Raw genomic sequence first — 26,492 nt, 5'->3', positions numbered from 1 at the left:
AGAGAACAGCCACATAGCCATGGCCCCTCGACAACGTGGAGGGGGGCGGTATGCCCTCTACCCCTGCTTTTGTAATAATGGCCACCAAGCCATCCAGGTCCGCAGCCCAGTTGTGGCTGGGGGGGACGTAGTACGGCTCGGCGACCACGGCAGCATCTATCGACCACTGCGCCATGGACTGCAGGAGGAGATCTTGCGCCCCGGCGCAGTGGTTTATGTTCGCCTGGAGGATCCGATTGGTTGACCTCGTCATTTTGGCGCATTGTTTGTCGGACCCTCTTGTGCAGCCGGAGGCGCCGCCACTCCAGGGGTGCCTGGTTTGTTGGTCACCTTCCGGGACATGCGTTTTGGGGCTTTAGCCCCCATCGCGCAGGTACTGCTGCCGGCACTGTGGTCAGCAGGTTTTCCCGCTGCAGTGCACAGAGTGCAGTGGGGCGCGGCGGTGCAGTCCCTGGCCCGGTGACCGGATTGACCGCATCGGTAGCATTGGTCACTACGGTCGATTTCTGAGGTGCACCCCTTCCTAACATGGCCAGGCACCAGGCAGCGGAAGCACCTCAGGGGTCGGGACTCCAGCAACTTCACGTTTGCCGAAGCCCATCCGACGAGGAGTCGCCCCTCAGCCACTTTCTTGGCGGCTGCTACGGGGCAGCGAGCCCACGCTGTGCCCAGGCCTGTTGGCGTGCGGGAGATCCGGCCAACTTTCACTGCCTCTAGGGCACACCCTCCAACTTTCGCCACGGCAGCGGCGAGCTCTTCCTCTGTAACCGAGTCATCCAGGCCGGAAATGCGCATCTCCGCGCATTTTACCGGCCTAGAGATGCGGACGTCGGCCACATTAAGCGTCTCCCTCAACTTGGCAGCAAGAGAGTCTGCTTGGTTGCCGCTGGTGGTGTCTGGGCCCGGGATCTCCAGGATTGCCGCCCCTGTCACTGCCCTACGGAACCTCAGACCGGTGATACCGAGCCCATCCAGGGAAATTTTGGTCTTGGCCTCCGTAATCAACGTTCCGTAGGTAACGCCCCTCTCTTCTGCTCCCGTCTCCAGGGTGAGGACTACGGCCGCTGACCGCGGGGTGCGCAGTAGCGCCTTGGTCTTATTGCGACCCTTCCCTTCTTGCTCTTTCCGCGGTGCCGCCGGCTGTTGCGGTTTCGCAGTCGTCGCTGCTCCAACGGGAGTCTTCTTTTTATTCTTCTTACCCCGCTTGACCACAGTCGTCCATTCCTCTTCCGAGGCAGGCACTGTTGTCTGCAGCCGAGGCTGCCGGACTTGGGAAGCGGGGCCAGGAACGCTCGTAGTACGCTTTTTGGGCCCCTCCTTCTTTTTATTCTTTTTCGCAGCCCGCTTCGCACCCGCTAGGTTGGTAGGAGCTGGAGTGTGACCGGGGGGAGAGCTTCCTGCTTTGGAAGGTGTGGGAGCAGACGACACCTGAGTAGGTTGCTGTGGGAGCAGTTTCTCCTCCAGGGCGCTCAACCTTGTACCCATCATTTCGTTCACCTTGGCCACGATATTGCGCTCTAAGTCACCTTGCTCCCGAGCAGGTGATGTCGCCGTCTCTTGGCGCGTCCCTTCGAGGCGCTGCCCAAGGCTAGCACGCAGGTCGCCCATTTCCTTACGGAGCTCGGCCATTTCCGCCTTAAGGCGAGCGTTTTCGGCGGCGAGCCTCCTCGTCTCATCGGAGACAGTCCGGCCCCTCATCTCACCGACAGCTTCCCGGATCGCAGCCACCGCCTCCTTCAGGATTCGCTGGTACGTGCCCTTTAGGTTTTTGGACTTGGTGGCCACGTCCTTGATAAGCCCCAGACTATCACGCACCTGCTGGTTTAGGGCCAGGACAGTGCGGTTTTCTTCATCGTCTGACCCACTTGTCGTCCCAAACGAATCCGGATGGCGGGCAAGCCGTCTTAGCGTCACCATTTTGGACGCGGCCATCAGGTCCTCTTCAGTTTGCAGCTCGAGCTCCCGGCGCTTAGCCTTTTCCTTGGTTAGCCCGGCGTGGCGCGCCGTGGATGGTTGGCGGCCTGTTCCTCGCTTGGAGGGCCCCGAGGCGGACTTTCCTCGCTCCGCAAGATCGGAAGCCTCGCCGCTCGGCGATGCTCCCGTGTCGCTACCACTGCTTCGCTGCCTCTTCCGTCCTGCGGCCATTTGGGCAGTTAGCGAAACGTCGGATTCGGCGGTTTCCACGTCGGTTGGCACCGGAGAGAAAAATACTCCGTCCCCAGGGAGGTCACCCGTGTCTATTCTCATGGGGGAGAAGAACTCCTCCCTGCCAAGAGAGGGGACCCTTTCTGGCATGCGTTCTATTCGCACTACGGGTTGCCGTTTCTCACTAAGCCCCCTAGCGTGTTTGGGTGGGGAGCGTGTAGAATCCTCCGCTGTCCCCGGAGGCACGTCATCAACATGGAACACCCAGCGCCCCTGGGCGTCCAGAAGTGGCCGAAATCCATCTTTGGGATGGCCAGTGGAGGCTCCTGCCTCCGCCGGACTGCTATTCTCCCCATCACCCCCTCCTTGCAGCCTCGATACCAAATCACTCTGCAAATCGGTGTCCATGAAGTGTTTGCTTGTGTTGTCGTTTCGGGATCGTGAGTGGTTTGCCCCCCCAGAATACGGAAGGCGGCATGTCGCCACAGCATGGGCAATTGCCCGTCCTGTGGCGACATGGAGGATTGGAACCTCCTGGGGTAGTTCTACATTTTCGTTTCCACTCATTTTGTGTGCTATTTTGTGGAGGTATGCCCCTCCCTGACGTTTGTGACTGGACTCCCTCCAGCCACGCATCCCATCGGCACGTCAGACACACCTTGGGATTGGGGTGATTTTTATAGTGGTTTTCTTCCACTTCTTCATCCGCCGCGCTTGGTGGCCGGAGCCATCCCCACTCCTCACCCCGCCAGAGGGAATTTCTAATAGCCGCACAACCCCCCAGACGCACAACAGATACGCGCGGCATCCGGTGCGCGAGCCTCCCGATCCGCTAACACCGCCGACCCGCCCGGACAAATGGATCTGCAATTGGGTTTCACAGAAGCCCAATGCACAATCCTTCCAGACAGCTAGGCAGTGTCAGAAAAGCAGAAGGCTCCCCAATCCAGCAACCACTCGCATCCACGACGCGTTAGGGAGCCCTCAGCCTCCTCCAGCGCCTACGGGGGAAGTCCCCAGATGTCCTCCTCTCTGCTCGTCCACTGCGCCGTCTGCTTATTCAGAGGGACGCGTGGAGAGCCATTCTCGGGTACAAAACCCCCCAAATACCCCCCTGGTGTTTGGTTCGCGGGACTACGTCCTACCCCGGCACGACAACGGGCCGGGGCATTCCCCTATCCACCACCTGGGGACGCGCCACGTCGGGGTTCACCTCCCCGCCCACTCGGACACCCGAGCAGGTCCGTGGAACCTAACCTAACCTAACCTAACCTAACCTAACCTAACCTAACCTAACCTAACCTAACCTAACCTAACCTAACCTAACCTAACCAGTCACGCACCCCCCAGCGTCGAAGCAACAGCGTTTCCGCAAAGCTCCGCAGGAAAAAATTCGTGGAAGTGGCAATTTTAGTCCTATCGCAGTGAAAGTGGTGTTGAAGTGCGCGTAATCGCAAGACCCATACAGTGCAAACAAGTGCGTAACCCACGGATCACAGTGCGAAGGAGAATTGACCGAAAACCTCAATTTTAGAGGTTATCCACAACAAAAACGCTGTCTGCGCCGCGCCTGGTCGCTGCAACCTACACGTGCGATACGTCGTCAGAAGCGCCTCGACGAGCCCTACACGACGACACCTCAGCGACATCTAGGAGACGCACCGTCGAGGCACAATCTTCAAAAAAACAAGTACCACGTGGTGGCGTGGTCAGCGATCCAGAGGCGTGCGGCAAAATCCGACGGTTCAGTAAGAAGCGGCTCATCACCTGGAGTGTCACGGCACTTAGATCAAAATTTTTGGACCTTTAAATAGTGAGTAATTGACTTTTTAAAATTCGAAATTTAACGTGAAATAACTCTGAAACTTCAGGCAGACCATATACTTTTTCAAGTGAAATCTGGTGCGCGCTAGCTGGGACAACACATCTGCGAAGTTTGGAAATTTTTTGGACCTTTTTAGTTAAGAAATTTTTAAGTTTTTCCAAATTTGTGAAAAATACCGATTGTGAAACTTTTTTGTATTGGACCATTATAGCTTATTATTGTGTGTGATAGACGTGTATCTTAGGATAATTATACAATTTTTTGTGCAATTTTAGGTCAAGCGGTTCCGTAGATATTGAATTTTAACCCTTTTTTGGCCATAAATCCTAAATTAATAATAATTATAGTTTTTTCTCATTTGTATTAGTTATAGAACAGGTATTTCACCCCGGGAAAGCGGAAACGCGGACCCCGTAGCTTTTGAATTGTTAGGAAACCGAATATTCGCCATTTTGTTTTTTCTGGTATTAAATTTTAAAGTGTAATTTCTCGGTAACCGCTTGACGTAGAAAGCTCGGATTTTCACCTTAGGTATTATATTTTGAACAGAAACCAACTTTTTCTGGTTTCAGGTGAAAATCTCAAAAAAATTTTTTAAGGGTTGAGACCACCCTTAATTGACAGAGGAGATAGGGCAAATAACAGGGAAGAAAACCCGAAATTCCTCCGGCCACTGGTTCCCGAGATATCGGCCCTCAAACATTAAGTTTGACAGTTCGGCGGCCATCTTGCCGTTTTTCAAGTTGCAATATCTCGGCAACCCGGGGGCCTAGAGACTCGCGGTTTCCTTCCTGGAGGATAGAGCAGGCCCATCCACCATCCCCAATTCTTTTCAGGAAGTTTCAGGCATTTTTCAGTCCGAAAATTCCTGAAAATTTTTGAGACCTGAAAGTGGTCTCAGCCGACAGTTTAGGTTAAGTTTAGCGTACCAGCCGAAGATCCGGGTTTTCTGCGACCCCGGGAACGGGAGATATCAGCGGTCAAAGTTGAACTTTGACAGTTCTTGCCGCCATCTTGGGAAAGTTCAAACCAAGATATCTCCCAAACGGTAAGTCGTAGAGGACCGGGGTTTTTTGCAGGGACACAGGCACGGGCTGCCCTGTGTGGGCACTCGCCTTTCAGGATTCCTTCGGAGCTTTCAGGAGTCAAAATCCTCAAAAAATTTTCAGTCCTGAAAGTTAGCCCAGTGGATAGAGCTCGTCGAGCACAGTAAAACGAGCCCAAGCACGGCAAAATTGGACCACCAGTTCCCGAGATACAGCAAGATACCAGATTTGAAACCGGTTCGGGAGACCGATACCAGAAACTTTAAAGCGCCACTGCTCGGGAACTCCTGGGACTAGGATAGCCGTGTTTGGTACCGTTGGAAAGGGCTCGGGGAGATCTACCTTTTGGATATAAAAATTCGGCTCTAGGTAGAGTCCAAAAAATTCTTTGTAAAGGTGAGTGTCATATCTTAGATTTAAGTGATTGCTGTGCATATATATACAGTTACAGTTAGTTTAAGTTGATAGTAGAGTCTTCGACTCTACAATTGTATAAAAAATTTTTGACTCTACATTTTATAAAAAATTTTATTTGTGTTCCTTTCCACTCTTACAACCCTCTTTACAATCTGACGGCGAATACGATCGCCAGAGCGCCACCTCCCCTTTACAGAGGCGGCAAACTTAACGATAAGTCGGGATAGCGTATTTAAACTCTCGTACTTAAATCAGACCTTTCGACTAACTAACGGAAAACTACTTTTATTTATTTTATTTTATTGTTGTTACCTTGTTCTCACTGTTGTTGTTGACCAAAACTACATTAACCCCCCTATACAGGGGTTCAGATAAAATGGCAATGTTTAGAACTCCCATGAAGGGCAAAGACGACCTGGGAACGGAAATGCCGTCTCCGTTAAAGACGCAAGAGGAGGGCACCTCACGTCAAAAAACGACGGCCGATGGGCCCACGGAAGAGGCACCTGCCCCAAACGTGAGACGCAGCATCGGAGAGTGGGAGCAGGGAAAGAGCCGTATTCCCATACCCCCCAAAACTACTCCGACCACAGTAACGAAGCGGGCAGGTCCCGCGGAACGGGTGAAGCTGGACAGCACTTTCCGGCTCTCACAAAGCCCATCGTCGGGAGGGGCCGCGTGTGCTGATGCGACATCGCCGGTCCCCGCGGCCCCCCCGGTGTCGGCCGTGGGTACCAACATCCCAAAACCACAGGCCGGCCCGTCGACAAACAAAACAGCTATGTTCCCAAGAACCGCCGAGGCCAGAAGACTTATGGAGAACGCTAAAGACCAACTAGACAGATCTGGGAACATAAAGAAAGACATGAAGCTGTCGGTAAAGGACATCCTAGACAAACTGTATAAGTTGGTGAAGGATGTTGAACAGAAAGGAGCCGGAAAAAAGGAAAACCCCGAGAGGGTGGTGTCTGAAGCAAAAGCTACAGACACAACCTTCACGGCAGACGCGGAAAAAGAGAGAGAGGAGCATGAGAGAAGAGCAGATAGACAGGAAAAAGTGATAGACAAAATGGAAAACATGCTAAGAGACAATGAAAGAAAACAAATGGAATATTCAGAAAAGATAGATGGATGTGCAAAGAAGATAGAAGAACTCAAGGAAGTAATCGAAAGGCAGAAAGATGTGATGGAGAGGGCCACATACGCGAGCGTAGCAGCAGCCAGCCAAACTGGCAGAAAGAGCTCAGAACAGGCTGCGCTGCACTCAGTAGTGATCACCTCAAGGAATGAACAGGACACGGGAGACGAAGTACTGGGAAAAGTTAGAGAAGCAGTAGATGCAAAGGAAGGATGGGTGAAGATAGAAAAAGTTAGAAAAGCAAAGGATAGGAAGATCATCATGGGATTCGGAACAAAAGGGGAGAGGGATAAATTCCGGGAAAGGATAGAGAGCCGGGGGGTCGACCTCACCGTCGAGGAAATGAAGAACAAGGACCCGCTTCTGGTCCTTAAGAGTGTCCTCTCAGTCAATACAGATGAGGACGTTTTAAAAGCTCTTAGGAACCAGAATCGGGACGTTTTTCGCGGCCTTGACGAGGGGCATGATCGGCTGGAGATCAAATATAGAAGGAGAACCAGAAACCCCCACACCAACCATGTGGTAATTAGTGTCTCGCCGGTTATCTGGCAAAGAGTACTAGAAACAGGCAAAGTCCACATTGATCTCCAGCGGATCAGAGTCGAGGATCAAACCCCCCTGGTACAATGCACCCGCTGCTTGGGGTATGGGCACAGCAGACGATTCTGCAAGGACCAGGCTGATTTATGCAGCCACTGCGGGGGCCCCCACCTGAGAAGCGAGTGCGAAGACTTTCTCGCAAATGTGCCTCCCACATGCAAGAACTGCACGAGAGCAAAATTGGATCACACTGAGCATAATGCCTTCAGCACTGACTGCCCGACCCGAAAGAAATGGGACGCAATAGCCAGATCAACTATAGCCTATTGCTAAGGGCGCCCAGGTGAACACAAAAAACTACAAGGTGGCACAAGCTAACCTCCAGCGCAGCAAACTGGCAACCAATGAGCTACTGATGGAAGCGACGACCCGCGGAATCGCAGTAGCCCTATTACAGGAACCCTACGTAGGAGCAATCAGGGAGATGAGGGGCCATAGAGGAGTGCGAATTTTCCAGAATACCGACGTAGGAGAAGGAACTGTTAAAGCCGCAATAGCGGTGTTTGACCAAGACTTAGACGTCATTCAGTATCCGAAACTCACCACAAACAATATAGTGGTTGTGAGAATCCGAACTTGTGCCTGGGAAATCGCACTCGCCTCCATCTACCTAGAAAATCCTGAACACAATCATCCAATTGAGCCAGATATCGAAAAACTCGCCAAAATCAAAAGGGAAGTAGGTTCCAAAAGATGGCTCGTAGGAGGGGACGTAAATGCAAAGTGTTCGTGGTGGGGAAGCCCCATAAATGACCACAGAGGGGAAGAACTGTCGGCTGCAATTGACGAGCTGGACCTGCACATTCTAAACAAAGGGCAAATTCCGACCTTCGACACTGTTCGAGGAGGAGTGCGCTACCAGAGCTTCGTGGACATCACAGCCTGCTCAGCAGATCTCCTGGAATTTGTGAATGACTGGAAAGTCGAGGAAGGCCTCACAAGCTCGGACCACAACGGCATAGTATTCAATATAAGACTCCAAAAAGCAAAAGGAATGAACATCAGTAGAACTACACGGAAATACAATACAAAAAAAGCAAATTGGTCTGAGTTTCGTGTGAAACTCAAACAATTAATGCAAGACAACGAAATTACAATATCAGAAATAGAAAAAATTCATCACAAATCAGAAATAGAAGAAACCACAAAAAATATAATAAACACCATAGAAGCTGCGTGTAAACATGCCATACCAGCCAAAAAAGCAAAAGAAGAACTTACCTTGCCGTGGTGGTCCGAGAAGCTTGAGAAGCTGAAGAGGGAAGTTGCCACGATGAAGCGCAGAATACGATGCGCCGCACCACCGAGGAGGTCGAAGGTCGTCGAAGAATACCTGAAACAAAAAGAAGTATATGAATTAGCAGTTACAAAAGCTCAAACCGACAGCTGGAAGGAGTTCTGTTGTAAACAAGACAGAGAAGGAGTCTGGGAAGGCATATATAGGGTAATAGGGAGAACTACGTGTAGGGTAGAGGACCTGCCGTTGGAGGAAAATGGGGAGACCTTGGATGCAAAGGACTCCACTAAATTATTAGCGGAGACCTTTTATCCCGAGGACCTTGCAACCAACGACAACACTTACCACAGAGAAATTCGAAGTAAAGCGGAAGAAGTAAATGCTGGCGGACAAGGTGAGGCTTGTGACACACCATTTACAATGGCAGAGCTTAAAACCGCAAGTGAATCATTCAACCCGAAAAAGGCCCCCGGGCCCGACGGTTTTACAGCCGACATATGTCTCCAGGTTATAAGAAGTGAACCAGAACTCTTTCTAAAATTTTACAACAAGTGTCTAGAGTGCCACCACTTTCCAGCTGACTGGAAGAAAGCCACCGTCGTAGTATTAAGGAAACCGGGAAAAGAAAACTACAAAGTACCCAAATCATATAGACCCATCGGACTTCTCTCGATTCTTGGGAAGACCCTGGAGAAGATGTTGGTGGCCCGCCTCAGATTTCACCTATTACCGAAGATGAGTACTCGCCAGTTCGGATTCATGCCCCAGAGAAGCACCGAGGACTCCCTCTATAGACTAATGCAACACATTTACCAGAAACTAAATCAAAAGAAGATAGTCACAGTAATTTCATTGGATATAGAGGGAGCCTTTGATAGCGCTTGGTGGCCAGCAATCAGAGTCCGACTAGCGGAAGAAAAGTGCCCGCTAAGTTTGAGAAGGATTATAGACAGTTACCTAAGCGAAAGGGAGGTAGTGGTGAGATATGCGGGAGTAGAGTACACAAAAGAAACCAACAAAGGATGTGTTCAAGGATCCATTGGAGGACCAATCCTCTGGAACCTCCTATTGGACCCTCTTCTTCAGGATTTGGAAAAGAGGGGAGTTTTCTGTCAGGCGTTTGCGGACGACGTGGTGTTGGTTCATGACGGTGGGACAGCTCTGGAAGTGGAGAGGAGTGCAAATTTCGCTCTCGAACATGTTCGTGAGTGGGGAGTCAAGAACAAGCTCAAATTCGCGCCACAAAAAACGAATGCGATGACAATAACAAGAAAGCTGAAATTTGACTCACCACGTCTGAGCATGGGCGGGATCGACATTAGCATGTCAGAACAAATAAAGCTGCTAGGCGTCACTATAGACAAAAAACTAACTTTCAACGAACACGTCGCAAACGTCTGCAGAAAAGCAACCGGTGTCTACAAACAGTTGTCCAGAGCAGCCAGAGTGGGCTGGGGCCTAAACCCTGAAGTAATTAAAACTATATATGTAGCCACCATTGAACCCATACTGCTCTACGCTGCCAGCGTCTGGGCGCCGGCCGCGGAGAAGCTGATGGTGCGAAGGCAATTGGACGTAGTGCAGCGTGGAGTAGCCCAGAAGATCTGCAGAGCGTATAGAACGGTATCATTAAACTCAGCTCTGGTGCTGGCCGGGATACTCCCACTCGACCTACGAGTCCGAGAGGCGGCTGCTCTATATGAAGCAAAGAGGGGGATACCCCGGCCATCGCTGGGAGACAGAGAGGTCGAAAAGATGGCCTCAGCAATTGAGGCACCTCATCCCGCAGACCAAACCACACTGACATTCATCAGCCTGGCAGACCAGGAGCAGGTGGACAACAACAGTGGACACGAGATACGCATTTTCACTGACGGGAGCAAGATTGGGGGCAAGGTCGGAGCTGCGCTATCAATATGGAATAGCGAAGCAGAGATAAAATCCCTCAAACTTGCACTACCAGAATACTGCACTGTCTACCAGGCTGAACTACTAGCAATCTGCAGAGCGACGAGGGTGATCCTTAGCCGTAAGGAGTCGACTTTTGGAGTCTATAGCGACTCAATGGCCGCCCTCCAAACAGTCACTAATCACTGTTGCCTCCATCCACTAGCCGTAGAAACCAGAGAGAACTTGAGATTTATATCTCTCCAGAACAAGATTATCACTCTGTTCTGGATCAAAGCTCATGCGGGATTGGAGGGAAATGAGAGGGCGGACCAACTAGCAAAGGCGGCTGCTACGGGATCTAAGAAAAAGCCGGACTACGACCTGTGTCCGATTTCATACGTCAAGCGAAGTATTCGGATGACAACGCTTGATGAGTGGAATCGTAGATACACGACCGGCTGCACAGCTTCCATCACCAAACTGTTTTTCCCAGACGCGATAGCAGCCTACAGGACAATACGTAAAATTAATATAGATAGTGTCACCACGCAGATTTTCACGGGGCACGGTGGGTTCTCCGAATACCTGAACCGCTTCAAGTGCAAGGACAACCCATCGTGCATCTGTGGAAATGAAATAGCAGAAACGGTCCCCCATATACTGCTGGAGTGTCCTGTATACGGATTGGAACGACTTAATATACAGTACGAAATAAATATGGAAATGACACTAGAAAATATAAGTGGAATAATGGAGAGCAAGAATAGAGAGAAGTTCCTACAGTATTGTAAAAGCATAGCCAAACGCGTAATAGAAAATAATAAAACTAGAGAATAAAATATGTTATTATAATATTTGAATATATTAAAAATTAGCATATAATAAATAGTAAAATAAAAAACAGAAGAAACTGTAAACTGTACAATATTGTAGCTATGTAAAATGTAATGTATACAATGACCCAAAAATAAAAACAAACGTGTATCACATTATTTTCCTGTGTTTAAAAATAGAATAAATAAAATAGAAAAAGAAATAGGTTAGAATAGAATATAGTAGTTGGGAATCCCACCCATAAAAAGAAGCGTAAGATATGAAGGAAGAGAGAAAGACAATGTATGAAGGATAAAAGTACGAGAGGCATAAAAGCGAGAAATTGTATGAAAGAGTTATCCAGTAAAGACAGGCTCCGATCATGTTGGAGGTTTAAAAAAAAAAAAAAAAAAAAAAAAAAAAAAAAAAAAAAAAAAAAAAACCTTTTTTTTTTTTTTTTTTTTTTTTTTTTTTTTTTTTTTTTTTTTTTTTTTTTTATAGAGGGGAAATGCGTTGCGCATACCACCCAGGCGCGGGGACGGGCCTGGGTGGTTATGTGGGACTCCCGTATAGGCTAATGAGGCCCACGGTATACCCACTAAAACCCCTCTTGGCCGGCTCAACGCAATATGGCGAGGTCACAGGGACACTGCGGCACTCTTCCGCAACCTCGCCAGCGGCCGTCCGGACTCCGGACACGACTCTGGAGGAATTTAGTATTCCCCCTACCTCCCTAATTGCGCGCCATTATTACGGCGTGCTTGCCACCCCAGGGACCCTTGTGTAGGCGATAGACGTCCCCGAGCCTATCGCCCACAGGAACCCTTAAGGGGGAAGTCGGCGGTCATATGCGAGCCGCCGCCGCCCCACGCGCTTGCGACGCATCGGCTGGGAAGCTGGATCGTCTTCCCTACGGCGCTCCGCCATCTCTTTCTGCGTCATGACCGCCTCGCAGAAGTCCAGCACAGCCTTCCACGATCTGTCGCTGTCCACCATGTTCCGGACCACGGAGGGCAGCGAGAGGTCTTGTCCCACCACAGCGCTTAAAGTGCGGCGCTCTTCTTCCCAGGCTGGGCACACTTCTAGTGTGTGCTGGGCAGTGTCCTCCGGACAGTCGCAGTGGTGGCATACTGCGGTCATTTCCCTTCTGGCTCTGTCCTTAAGATACCTCCCGAAACATCCATGTCCCGAGAGGATCTGAGTCAGTCGGAAAGTTAAGACGCCATGTGTCCGGTCTAGCCACTTTTTAAGAACCGGGCGAACCGCTTCAATGGTCAGACGGCCTGCGCTAGGGTGCGCCAGCCTCTGCTCCCAAACCTCCACCATTTCTTGTCGAAAGGCGTCTCGTCGTCCTAGAGTTTCTCTCGGTGCTGGCAAGTCTCCATTGTGATGCGCCTCCTCGCGCCAGCGGTAAACCGCTGCGAGGGCTCTCGCATCTAAATCCCATGGTAAAGTCCCTGCCAGCACACATACCGCTTCAAAAGAGATCGAGCGGTACCCTCTAATGGCTCTAGTTGTAATTGCCCTTTGAGGCGCCCTTAGTAGAGCTATCTCCTCCCTCTTTAAAATGTCTGCCCAGACTGGGGCTCCGTACAGGGCCATGGATCTGACGACCCCCATGTACAGCCGTCGACTAGACGCTTTGGGCCCCCCCGTGTTTGGGAGTATACGCCCTAGAGCGCCAGCAGCTCCCAGCAGCTTCGGCATCAGGCGCTGAAAGTGGGCGCGGAAATTCCACCGGCTGTCGAGTGTGAGGCCCAAGTATTTCATTGTGGACTCGACGCCGATCCGGGTTCCGCCCACCATTAAGTGCGCATCCGGCGGTGGCCTATTGCGGGGCCCGTGGAAGCATAAAGCTTCCGATTTTTGTAGGGCCACCTTGAGTCCCAATCGCCTGATTCGACCGACGACGTGAGCGACTCCTGCCGTTGACAGTATGGCGGCCTCCCTAAAGGTTTTCCCGCGAGCTGTCACTAAAGTGTCATCGGCGTAGCAAGTGAGGTTTATGCCTCGCAGGTTTGCGCCTCGCAGGACCCAATCATATCCAATATTCCACAAGAGTGGCCCTAGGACCGACCCCTGTGGAACACCGCAAGACATTGGGTATCTTGCCCACTCTTCCCGTCCTGGGTAAGTGACGTACCTGTCCGAGAGGTAGGCGTCAACTGTCCGTCTTAGGTATTCTGGTACCTGGTGGTACCGCAGCGCCTCTTTAACGCAGCCCCAAGGCAACGAGTTAAAGGCATTGGTAATGTCCAGGGACACTGCCAAGACTACCTCGCCTCGGGACACCGCCTCGTCAGCAAGAGCCTTAACGCGCTGAATGGCGCCCACCGTTGAACGGCCGCTGCGGAAACCAAACTGGCAATCTGCCACATCAGGTCCGACACGAGCGAGGTGCTTGATGAGACGGCTGGCTATTATGCGCTCCAGGAGCTTCGCAATCTCATCAAGCAGCACTATTGGGCGGTAGGCCGATGGAGAGTCTGCCGGGCGTCCTTCCTTTCTTATGAGAACCAGCTTGCCTGTCTTCCACTGCCGTGGAAACCTGGCTTGATGTAAGCAAGCTGAGAACATTTGCAGCATTCGTGATTCCAGAGCATTGCTGGCCAAGACCCAGGCGCGACCCGGTATGCCGTCAGGCCCAGGGGCTTTGTTTTTGGCCTTAAGTCTTAGCACAGCTGCTCCAAGTTCATCACCAGTCACGTCAGGTATCTCCTCCTCGTCACCTTCAATTTCAGTGGGGGGCGCCATTGCCGGCGGTGCGAAGTTATCGCATGGCGGGAACAGCGCTTCCACCACATTTCGCAATAAATTCGGCTCCAGACTTCGAGTTAGGGGGGGAGCCCAAGGGCGAAGTTTGTTTCGGACCATTTTATATGGTCGCCCCCAAGGATCATTATTTAACATTTCGAGCATTTCCCGATATGAACCCTCCTTTGCCTGCTTAATAGCGATCTTCAGGCTTTTTGCACGCTCTCTATATGTTGCATATAGTTCTGTCTCCCGAGCATGATCTCGGAGCCTGCGCCTTCGCTGATGACTATAGAGGCGCCTCGCCGCAACACATGAGTCTCGGAGTTGCGCGAGCTCCGGAGACCACCAGTAGACCTGACGTTTAGGAGGAAGAGGCTTGGCTCGGGGCATCGCTGCATCGCAAATTTTCGACATTGCTTCGCCAAGCCATTTCGCCTCCTCGTCTACATCTATTGAATCCGCCGGAGACGGGTTCCATGCCTGGACCTCAGCAGCAAGAACCAATGCCTCTCTGTCTAGGCGTTTTAGTGCCCATCTTGGACCGTCGCCTGGCAGTGACTGACTAATTGGACCGCTCAGAGTACCTGGGAGTGCAGAGACCCTGAACTGTATGTAGCGATGGTCGGATAAGGACTCTACACTCTCAAGCACCTCCCAACCCTGAATACGATGGGCCAAGGCAGCATTAACAAAGGTTACATCGACAATGGAACCACCTTGTTCTCGAACACATGTATCGACAGAACCCTGATTGACAACCACCAGACCAGCCGCAGCCGCCCACTCCTCTAGTTCCCGCCCACGTACATCCGTTGCTGGGGATCCCCATGCGACAGACTTGGCGTTAAAATCGCCCGCGACAATCACGGGCCGCGGATTACAGCGGCCAATAACCGCTCCTACTTCTACTAGAAAGGCTTCAAATTCGGCCACACTCCTATTGGGCGAGAAATAAACACTGACTACTGTGATGCCACCAAGGAGCGCGGCCACAAATCCCTTCCCTTTTTCCACCTTTTCGAAGGGCGGTGAACCAGTAGCTGTTTGAGTTATAATCGCCGCCGTGCCATCGTGGTCCCCAACCCAATTATCCCTTTGGGGGATGTGGTATGGCTCGGAGAGTATAGCCACATGTGCCAACCACTGCGCCATGCTCTGAAACAAGAGATCCTGAGCATCGAGGCAGTGGTTGAGATTCACCTGCACAAATTTTAACGCCATTATTATGAGGTTTCCATTGGCGCTGCCTGCTCACCCTCGGCCGCATCAGTGGCGGGTTGGTGGACGGATTGCGAGGGGGCTCGGGAGCCATCGCCATTCTTCTTCCCCTTCTTGTTGTTTTTGGCAGCAGTGCACGTCTTGCTCCCAACTGTGTGTCCTGCCGGTTTTTTGGCTGCCGCGCAAACAGCGCAGTGCGGTGTGGCAGAGCACGTGGCCGCCTTATGGCCGGGCTGGCCGCAGCGGTAGCACAGGTCGCTGCGGTCCTCTTGAGCCTGACACTGCGCGCGGACATGGCCTGCTTCAAGGCAGCGGAAACAGCGCATAGGTTTTTGATCCAGCAGTTGGACCCTTGCCGATACCCATCCTACAATCAATCGACCGCTATCAGTCAACTTTTTAGCCACCGTAATTGGGCAGCGGACCCAAATGGAACCTAGGCCTGAGAAGTCCTGGCGGATTTCGCCACACTTTATTTGGTCCAAGTGACACCCGCCCACTTCGACCACGGCTTTTTTCACATCATCAGGCGTGACAGAGTCATCTAGCCCTGAGATGCGGACTTCAGCGGTTTTTGTAGGCCTGGAGACTTGGACAACCTCATTATTTAATTTCTCCCTCAATTTAGCAGCGAGAGCATCTGCTTTCTCGCCGCTGGTTGCTCCGGGGACCTCAATAATGGTAGCCCCTGTAACTGCTCGTTTGAACCGGACTCCCTCGATCTGTAGTTCCTTTAGGTCGATTTTTGATCTAGCCTCCTTAAGGATGTCCCCGTAGGTCGTTTTACCTCCCTCAGCTTCCGGCTTCAGCGTGAGGACAATCGCCGCTGAGCGAGGAGGGCGTAGTTTACGTGCCTTCTTGGGGGCTGCTTGCTGCGTTGGAGGACTTGTTGCCTTCTTCTTTGTGCCCTTTTTAACCACCTTTGTCCATGGCTCGTCCACGTTAGCCGGAGCAGGCGGTAATGGGCGAGGCTCGCGCGGTGCTTCTGCAGGCTGAGCCGTCTTTCCCTTCTTCTTCTTTCCCTTTTTTGCTGCCGTTTTCTTCCCCTCATTCCCAGGAGTAGAAGATGGTTGCGGAGCATTGGGTGCCTTTGACTTTTTTAGCACACTAGGTCCAGCGGTAGGTTGTACCGTCGGAGCTGGGCGAGGTGTTGTAGCCTGCCTGTTGCCCTCCTGAGATGCAGGTTGGGCCGTCTTTTTTGTTTTGTCTGCGGCCAGCGGTGGCCGTACAGTCTTAGCTGGAAGGAGCCTGTCCTCTAAGGCTTCCAGGCGGGAGTTCACCATTGTGCCCACTCTCATCATCATCGTGCGCTCGGCTTCCTCTTGGGACACGTTGGATGGTGCCACAAGCGACTGCTGTGAGGCCGGTGTCATCGGAGGCGGGGCTGCTCTAGCGAGTCGCAGCTCATTTCTGAGTTCTTCATGTTCCTTTTGAAGGTCCGCTATTTGTGTTTGCAGACGGGAGACAGTCCGCTGTAGCATTTTGGTCTCATCCGTGGTGGTGCGGGCCAGCATCACCTGGGCAAAATCCGTGATGGCAGCGGCAGCGTCCTTCAGCTTCCTCTGATGGGTACCTTTCAGGTTCTTTGACGTGGCAATAACTTTTTTTACAACTGCCACGCTGTCGAGCACTTGTGTGTTTAGTGCTGACATGAGCCGGTCTTCTATGTCAGAGCCATATGAGTCTCCATGCTTTTCCATTGGCCGCATGCGGATGGTCATGTCTTCTAATTCCGCGTCAGCTTTAGCTTTGTCTGCCTCTTTGCGGCGGAAATCATCCAGCATTTGCGAGGCCAGTCCAAAGCCTGAGGAAGAGGGCCGACTGCGTCCTCGCTTAGACTTGGACTGGACTTGCCTCTTGAGGACCCCCTCCGAGTCCGATCCCTGCGACTCTTGTGACAGACAACCTTGCCAGAGTTGTCCGTGGTCACTGTCACTCAATGAGCTGCAGTCCACCTCAGCCCGTCTATCACGATGCTCGTTACCGTGAGCTGGTTCAGAGCTCAATGCCACGCTCTTCACAGCGGATATGCAATCCACCTCTTTTTCGGCAACGCGGGCTTCCCGTTCTTTTGCATTAGGGGTCGCCATCTCTGACCTCAATTCACCGCTCTCGTGAGAAAGTGCCTGGGCCACAAGCTCACGATCGCAGCGGGTCAGAACCACCCGTAAGTCCGGGAGAGATTTTCTCCGCGGGGGGGCAGCTGTAATCGGGGGCCCCGCCATGACCTCCGTGGGTTGTGGGGTGGTCTCGAGTGGTTGCTCCGGCTTCGAGTATTTAGCTTTGGCCCGGGCCGCACCCACATAGATTCCTCGTCCTCTCTTATTTGGCCCGTACCCGGGCCTTGCTCCGGAGACGGAAGCATCACCATCAGATGCCCCCGACCCGTCTTCCTCGCTCAACAGCCGCTTCCGCACTTCCCCGGGTTGGCCGGAGGTGGGACCATGCAGCGAGCCGTCGCAGTCGCCCGTCTCGCTTTCGGTGTCAGTTTGCAGCGGCGACCAGTAAACGTCCCCACCAGGCAGGTCGCGCATGTCTACTTTTCTGGGGGAAAAGAATTCCTCGTTACCTGACGGGAACATTTCCAGCCCGCCGCGAGCCCTTCTCCCACAAAACACCCTCGTGGGGATTGGCGTGGGTGACCGCACGTATTCTTGCGGTACCACGGGTGCCTGCTCCTCTCCGTCCCTGCCATCGGGGATGGCATGGCTTACAAAGCGCCCTCGGTTGTCCCGGACAGGGCGGAACTCCATCGGTGGGGGGCTTGGAGATGTTGCCGCAGCAGCCCTTCTCGCACCATCCTCGTCCCCTCCTCCGCGCAACCTTAAAACTAATTCGCATGCATCGATGTCAAGTAAACATTCGCTATGGTCGTTGGTTTCCGTCCTAGAGTGGTGTGCCCCCCCAGAATACGGTGGGCGGCATGTCACCACAGCGCGGGCACTTGCCCGTTCTGTGGTGACACGGAGGATTGGAACCTCCTGGGGTAGTTTTCTCATTTTCTGGCCACTCATTTTTTGCTATTTTTAAGGGGTTTGCCCCCCTTCTGACGTTAGGGACTGGGCTCCCCCCAGCCATGCATCCCATCGGCACGCCAGTCACACCTTAGGATTGGGGATTTTTTATAGTGGTTAACTCCACGTGACCTTCCGCTCAGTGAGGAAGGTCCTCGGTCCGCTCAGTGCGGGTTACGAGTTGCCCGACGGTGGCCGTAGCCACAACATCGCGCCTGGTGGACAAGCCACCTATGGCAGCTCTTGCATGGAGCTCCAACTCCGCCCAACCGGGCGTCTCGCACTGTGCCCTCTGCTGGTTTCAGAGGGACACGCGGAGCCGCCCCCCGTGTGCTGTTCTTAGTCTGGCCCCTCTCCTCAGGCCTGTCCGGCTTGGGAGGCCCTATCCGGCATAGCCCTGAGGGTCACTGGGGCACGCAAGCCCCTTCACCACGGCAAGGTGACAGCAATTCGAAGGGAAAAAAAAAAAAAAAAAAAAAAAACCTAACCTAACCTAACCTAACCTTTTTTTTTTTTTTTTTTTTTTTTTTATGAGGGGAAATGCGTTTCGCATACTCCCGCCCCCCGGGGGGGGGGTTCGGGAGTTATGTGGGACTCTCCTCCCTTAGGGGGAGGCCTACCCACTAAAACCCCTCGGTGTACCCTCGCTCCGCCTGAGGTAGGACTAAGGGAACGCTTGGCGCTTACCTCGGCCCTGCCATGTGCGTGTCGCCCTTGCGGGCTCGGCTGTTGCGGCTTTTGCCACTGTCCCTCCTAGGTGTGCACTTTTGTGCCTTATCCGCCTCGGGACACTCTCGTCAGGCAGGAGACCCCCCGATCTCCTGCCCGAGGTCCCAGTTAGGGCGGCAAGCGGCGGTCATACGCGGCCCGCCTCCGCCCGGTCCTTTTTCGGCGGATAGGGAGCGAGAGGGGATCGTCCTCTCGCTCTCTCTCCGCCGCCTCCTTTAGGGACATGACAGCGTCGCAGAACGCGACGACCGCCTCCCAGGTGCCTCTGTTGCGGACCATCGCACTGGCTATTGCCGGCAGCGATAGGTCTGCTCCAAGAACCGCAGCCATCTCCGATCTCGGTTCATCCCACGCAGGGCATACGGCGCGGGTGTGATGCGCCGTGTCCTCCTCACCTCTGTCACAGTGCTTGCACACCGCTGTGTCCTCTCGTCGTGCCACTCGCCACAGGTACCTACCAAAGCAACCGTGCCCAGTAAGTACCTGTGTCAAGTGGTACGTCATTGGCCCGAAGTCGCGCTTCAACCAGTCCCTAAGGACTGGGCGTACTGCGCCCACCACCTCGCGGCTTGCGCTCGGGGCTTCTAGCCTTTCATCCCACCTCCGGAGAAGGTCATCCTTGGCCTCCTCCCTCCAAAGCTTGATCTCCTCCGGAAGTGGACGATTTCCCGCCGCCCGCTCTTCCGCAACTTGCCAGTATACCGCCGCCAGGACCCCAGCCTCCAGGTCCCATGGTGGGCTGCCGGCCAGCAACGTCGCCGCCTCAAAGGAGACCGTCCTGTACGCTCGTATTGCTCTTGTGGCTATAACCCGTTGGGGTCTGCGCAACAGGGCCACGTTCCGAGCGTTCAGGGATTCTGCCCATATTGGGGCCCCATAGAGTGCCATGGAGCGCACAACACCCTGATAAAGGCGGCGGCATGTGCTGCCCGGTCCCCCGGTGTTCGGGAGCAGTCCCCCGAGTGCTCCGGCTGCGGCCAGCAATTTTGGCGCCTTCCGCGCAAAGTGCTCAGTGAAGCTCCACCGACCGTCGAGGACAATGCCTAGGTACCGCATCGTCGACTCGACGGCGATGGAGGTTCCCCCGACCACTATTTCCAGCCCAGGAGGCGGTGCGTTTCGAGGCCCGTGAAAACAGAGAGCCTCGGACTTGTTGAGGGCCACTTCGAGTCCCAAGGCCCTAATGCGACTCACCACGTGAGCTACCCCTGCTGTGCCGAGCAGGACGGCCTGCCTGTGGGTGCTCCCCTTTGCGGTGACGAGAGTGTCGTCAGCGTAACATAGTACGTTGACGCCCCGCAGGTTGGTACCGCGAAGCACCCAGTCGTACCCGATGTTCCACAGGAGTGGTCCGAGGACTGACCCCTGTGGGACACCGCACGTGACCGTCCTGCTTGCCCATCCAGCTTGAGTCGGGTATGTGATGGCCCGGTCTCTGAAGTAGTCCTCGACTACTATTCTGAGATAGTGGGGCACACCGTGGTACTTCAGTGCCTCCTTGACAGTTTCAAAGGGCAAAGTGTTGAAGGCATTCGCTATGTCTAGCGACACTGCCAACAGCACTCCACCCCGTGAGACTGCCCCATCGGCGAGGACCCTCAACCGCGCTATGGCATCAATGGTCGACCTTTCCCGCCGAAAGCCGTACTGGCACTCGTGCAAGTCGGGTCCTACCTCCCCGAGGTGTCTGACGAGACGGGCCGCGAGCACTCGCTCAAGGAGCTTGCCCATCTCGTCAAGCAAGACTATGGGGCGATAGGCCGACGGCGACTCAGCCGGGCGCCCGTCCTTCTGAAGAAGGACGAGCTTACCGGTCTTCCAGCTTCGCGGGAACCGACCCTGTTGGAGACATGCGCGGAAAAGGGCCCTCACTCTCTCCTCCAGCTCACCAAGCGCGAGCACCACGACACGTCCGGGCACACCGTCAAGTCCGGGGGCGCTGTTTTTCAGCCGGAGCCTTAACACCGCTGCCCCGAGTTCCCCCTCTGTGACAGGAGGTATGTCCTCCTCTACCGCAGTGCTGGTAGCGTTCCCACCCATCGCTGGCGGATGCCATACACCTCTTTCAGGGAACAGACCAGTAAGGATTCGTCCTAAGAGGTCCGGCTCAAGGCTGCTGGTTAGCGGAGGGGCCCAAGGCCGGAGTTTTGCCCTTACAGTTTTGTAAGGGCGTCCCCATGGGTCCCGGTCCAGCGTCTCCAGCCACTCCTTCCACGCCGCTTCCCTAGCCTGTGCGATGCCTGCCTGCAGGGCGTGGCATTTGGCTCGGTAGGCGGCGTAGAGCTCATCCTCCCTGGCCGGATCGCGTATCCTTCTCCGTCTGCTCCTGGTGTATTGGCGGCGCGCAGCTGTGCATCCGCTTCGTGCCTCACGAAGCTCCTCGCGCCACCAGTAAAGCCGGCGCCGCGGCGGAGTCGCCTTTGCTCGGGGCATTGCTGCATCGCATATGCGCTGGAGAGCAGCAACCTGCCGCTCCGCCTCGGCGTCGACTTCACCGATGGGCCTAGGCCCGGCCTGCCACCCCTCGACAATCGCTGCCTCTTTGGCCATTTCTCGGTCGAGTTTGCGCAGTTTCCAGCGCGGCCCTTCCCCCGCAGTGGGTCGACCGACACCCCTTGGAGTGGCAGGGAACGTGGAGACATCGAATCGAATGTAGCGATGATCCGACAGCGTCTCCACGTCTACCCTCACTCCCCACCCCATTACGCGCCGTGCGAGAGCAGGGCTGGCCATTGTTAGATCCACAATTGACCCGCCCCGCTGTCGCACGCACGTGTGTGTCGACCCCCTGTTGAGGATCTGCAACCCCACTTCGACCGCCCATTCTTCCATGGCCTGCCCTCTCGCGTCCGTCGCTGGGGATCCCCATGTCGTGGACTTGGCGTTAAAGTCTCCAGCGAAACCTAACATAACCTAACCTAACCTAACCTTTTTTTTTTTTTTTTTTTTTTTTTTTTTTTTTTTTTTTTTTTTTTTTTTTTTTTTAAGAGGGGAAATGCGTTACGCATACCACCCGGCGCGGGGACGAGCCGGGTGGTTATGTGGGACTCCCTGTTGTGGGCTGATGAGACCCCAGGTATACCCACTAAAACCCCTCTGTTGGCCGCCTCATGGCTTTAAAGGCGAGGCACGGGAAACGGCCGGGACCATGCTTCCGGAACCCCGCCAGCGGCTGTCCGAACTCCGGACTCGACTTCGGAGGAACTGCGTTCCTCTACTCTAGAGTGTGCCATTTTTTGGCGCATTGGCCGTCCCAGGGACCCTCGTGTAGGCGACAGATGTCCCGAGCCTGCCGCCCACGGGTACCCTTAAGGGGGAAGTCGGCGGTTGTGCGCCAAACGCCTCCTTCCTACGCGCTTGCGGCGCATCGGTTGGGAGGCCGGATCTTCCTCCCTTTCTCTTTCCGCGGTCTCTTTTCTCGCCATCACGTCTTCGCAAAAAGAGACCATCGCTTTCCATGATCTGTCGCTGTCTGCCATAGTTTTCACCACGGCAGGCAGGGACAGGTCGTGCCCCACTACAGCCACGAGTGTGGCCCGCTGTTCAGTCCAAGCTGGGCATACAGCCAGCGTATGTTGTCCCGTGTCTTCGGCCGCGCCACACTCATGGCATATCGGCGTCGGTTCTCGGCCCAATCTGCACAGATATCGGCCAAAACATCCGTGTCCAGAGAGGACCTGCGTCACCCGGAATGTCATAGGGCCATGGTCCCGGTCAAGCCATTGTTTTAGGACCGGACGTATTGCCTCTATGGTCTGGTGGCCAGCAATTGGCTGCTCCAGTCTCTCCTCCCAAATGCCCACCATTTCCAGCCGAATTTCTTCACGCCGTCCATCTATTTCCCTCGGTGCTGGTGACTCATCCCTCTCGTGCATCTCCTCGCGCCAGCGGTAAACAGCTGCGAGGGCTCTTGCATCGAGGTCCCAGGGCAGGGATCCCGCTAAAGCACACGCAGCATCCGTAGATATGGTACGGTATCCCCGGATTACCCGCAGCGCCATTGCTCTTTGCGCTTTTCTCAACTGCGTAGAGTTTTGCCTTCCCAGGGCGTCAGCCCAGACGGGTGCGCCATATAAGGCCATGGAGCGCACGACTCCCGTGTACAAACGGCGGCATGAGGCCTTGGGCCCTCCCAAATTTGGGAGTATACGCCCTAGGGCCGCCGCTGCACTGAGCAGTTTTGGAGCCAAGCGTTGGAAATGGGCCTGAAAGTTCCATTTGCTGTCGAGTATAACGCCCAGGTAGCGCAGGGTCGGCTTGACAGCAATCGAGACCCCGCCTACTATAATTTGGGCTCCTACCGGAGGACCTCTACGGTGGCCATAAAAACAAATGGCCTCGGATTTCTGTAGGCCGACTTCCAGGCCCAACCGCCGTATTCGGCTGACAACGTGGGCAACACCCGCAGTTGCCAGAATTGCCGCATCGCGAAAACTGGGTCCGCGGGCCGTCACCAGCGTATCATCGGCATAGCAAAACACGTCTACTCCAGGAAGGTTTGCCCCCCGCAGGACCCAGTCGTAGCCGACATTCCAAAGTAGCGGGCCCAAAACCGATCCCTGAGGGACACCGCATTCCATCCTTTTCTGTCCCCAATTTCGCTGCCCAGGCCAGGTCACAAATCGCTCACTTAAATAGGCCCTGATAATATGGGCCAGGTGAGGCGGAACCCTGTGGTAGCGCAAGGCCTCGTTTATGGTTTCCCAGGGCATGGTATTGAAGGCGTTGGCTATGTCTAACGACACAGCCAAGACAGCCTCTCCCCGAGAGACAGACTCCTGTGCCAGCCTTTTCACCTGCAGGATCGCGTCCACTGTAGAACGGCCGCTCCTGAAGCCGTATTGATTTTCGGCCAAGTCTGGGCCAACCCCTTGCAAATGCTTGATGAGACGGGACGCTATGATGCGCTCGAATAGCTTCCCCACCTCATCAAGCAAGACAATCGGCCGGTATGCCGAAGGCGAGTCAGCCGGGCGACCCTCTTTCTTTAGCAGGACCAGTTTCCCTGATTTCCATCCTACTGGGAAGCGGCCCTGCTCCAGGCATGCCGTGAAGAGACGGATAAGTCGCGGCTCCAGCTCTTTCAACGCGAGGGCCCAAGCGCGGCCAGGGACTCCATCTGGTCCAGGAGCAGTGTTTTTGGCTCGCATCTTAGTCACTGCTACGCCGAATTCAACTGCTGTTACAGGTGGCACTTCAGCTTCCTCCCCTGCGTCTGCTCGTGGTGGTGCCATTGCTGGCGGCCTGTTATTACCTCCCCTAGGGAACAATGCCGAGACCACGTCGCTGACAAATTCAGGTTCCAACGTTTGGGTGAGCGGGGGGCCCCAGGAGCGTAATTTGTTCCTGACGAGCTTGTAGGGCCGGCCCCAAGGATCCGCATTCAAGGTGTCGATGAATGCTTCCCTCGCAGCGTCTATGGCATTTCCTATGGCTGCTTTTAGGGACTTTTTTGCCTCCTTGTACAAGGCGTAGAGGTTTCTTTCCGCATCTTCGTCTGTTCGTCGGCGTCTCTGCCTTGTATACCGACGCCGCGCGGCTGTACAGTCCTTGTGCATTTGTGCAAGCTCAGCCGTCCACCAATACACCTTTCTTTTTTGTGGTGGAGGCTTGGCCCTGGGCATCGCCGTGTCGCATATTAGTGTCATGGCATCCCGGAACCAGGATGCTTCCGTCTCCACCACTACTTCGCCTTCCGGCGAAGGGAGCCAAGCTTGCACAATAGCCGCCTCTAAAAGAAGGTCTCGGTCCATTTTACCGAGAGCCCATTTTGGACCTCCGCCGCCAATCGGTAGCCTGCAATTATGGCCGACTTGAGCTACTGGCGACGTGGAGACGTCGTAACGGATGTACAGGTGATCGGACAACGTCTCCACGTCTACCAGTACCCTCCAATCACGGACACAGCGTGCCAGGGCGGCATTTGTGAAAGTCAGATCCACTATTGATCCGCCTTGTTGCCGCACGCACGTGTTAGTGTCTCCCTGGTTGGCTAGGGTCAGCCCTGACGCAATTGCCCACTCTTCAACGACCTCACCGCGCACGTCCGTCGCCGGCGAACCCCACGCAGTGGACTTCGCATTAAAATCTCCGGCGACGACCACTGACCCCCGGTCATAAAGCTGGCTGACTCGGGCGCCTACCTCCACCAGGAAACGTTCAAATTCGGCCAAACAGCGATTCGGAGAGAAGTAGATGCCGACGAAAGTGACACGTTCATAATTTGCCGCCACATAACCTTTCCCTCTTACGACGTTTTCGAATGTGCCTGTACCTCCTCTTGCCACCAAGGCGACAACTCCGTCCATGTCAGACACCCAATCGCTTCGCGGTGGAACCGAATACGGCTCAGCCACGACTGCCACATTTATACTCCACTGAGCCAGGGACTGGAAAAGCAAATCCTGAGCCCTGGCGCAGTGATTGAGGTTAGTTTGCAACACCTTTATTGTCATTAATTGTCGGTTGTTACGATCTCCATCTCAGCCTCTTCCACCGCACCGGTGGAGGGGATAACAGCCTGGGAGGGGGCCCGGGGGCCATCGCCAGCGTGTTTTGTCATTGGTTTGGGATTGGTGCATGCTTTGGACCCGATTTTATGGTCCGCAGGTTTTCCCGCAGCATGACACAAGATACATTGAGGTGATCCTGAGCAAGCTGACCTCTTATGTCCTGGTTGACCGCAGTTGTAGCAGTAGTTGCTGTAGTCTTCAGACGCTATGCATTGGGCCCCAGTGTGCCCCGTCTGTAGGCAACGAAAGCACCTCATGGGTCTTTCTTCCAGCAAGCTAACTTTAGCCGAGAGGCCCCAACCGAGTTCAAGGCGACCAGCCTGAGTGATTTTCTTGGCTGCCGTGACAGGGCAGCGCACCCACAGAGTGCCGAGTCTTCTAAGACCTCGACGAACCTCGCCGGTCTTTACCAGTGCTGCTGAGCATTGTCCGACGCTGGCGATCGCAGCTACTACCACCTCGGGCGATATTGAGTCGTCCAACTCTGTCAACCGGAGCTCTGCGCATTTGACCGGTCTTGATACCCGAACAGCTTCTGGGCCTAGTTTTTCCACCAGCGCTCTGGCCAGTTGGTCGGCCTTGTCACCACTGGTAGTTCCCGGGACCTCTAGAACGGTGCCCCCAGTGATAGCGCGCTTGATCCGTAAAGCAGTGATGCCGAGTCCAGCCAAATCGACCCTGCTCTTGGCCTCCGTAAGGACTTTCGCATACGTTACCCCCTTTTCTACTGCCTCTGGGAGCAGTGTCAAAACCACCGCTGAAGAACGCGGGGGTACCAATTTGCGCGCCTTCTTTGGTTGCTGTTTCTGTTTCGGTTGTGTTTTGGAAACAGCTTTGGTCGTCTTCTTTTTCCTTTTGCCCTTGGGGCCTACTTTTTGCCATTCTTCGCCTGTAGAGGGACATGCAGATGCTGGCTGGGTCCGAAAGGTCGCCGTGCTCTGGTTGACATTGGGCTGTGGGACAACGCTTTTCTTGCCCTTGCCCTTGCCCTTGCCGCTGATCTTTTGCGGCTCTTCAGTATAGTTTGGTGGTCCCTTCTTACCGGCGACAGGGACCACTGACTTCGCGGGCTTTTGGACGACGTTAGCAGCCGACTCTTTCCTCTTGTCGCTTGCTAGTGGTGGACGGAGACTTTGAGCTGGCAAAAGTCT

The 26,492-nt window shown here is 54.2% G+C and overlaps 2 protein-coding genes across 2 annotated transcripts; both read right to left on the bottom strand.

Moving 5' to 3' along the window:
• Positions 1–249: 249 nt before the first annotated feature.
• LOC134655493 (uncharacterized) lies at positions 250–2,553 on the bottom strand. Its single transcript, XM_063510956.1, has one exon. The coding sequence runs from the start codon at positions 2,551–2,553 to the stop codon at positions 250–252; it is 2,304 nt and encodes a 767-aa protein (XP_063367026.1).
• A 16,384-nt stretch (positions 2,554–18,937) lies between these two features.
• On the bottom strand, positions 18,938–19,885 carry LOC134655492 (uncharacterized). The gene has a single exon (XM_063510955.1). It carries the CDS (start codon positions 19,883–19,885, stop codon positions 18,938–18,940), a length of 948 nt encoding a protein of 315 aa, XP_063367025.1.
• Positions 19,886–26,492: the final 6,607 nt, after the last annotated feature.

This window comes from Cydia amplana, chromosome 16 (genome assembly GCF_948474715.1).
Source record: "Cydia amplana chromosome 16, ilCydAmpl1.1, whole genome shotgun sequence".
Classification (NCBI taxonomy): domain Eukaryota; kingdom Metazoa; phylum Arthropoda; class Insecta; order Lepidoptera; family Tortricidae; genus Cydia; species Cydia amplana.
This window is presented reverse-complemented; position numbering and strand designations above follow the sequence as displayed.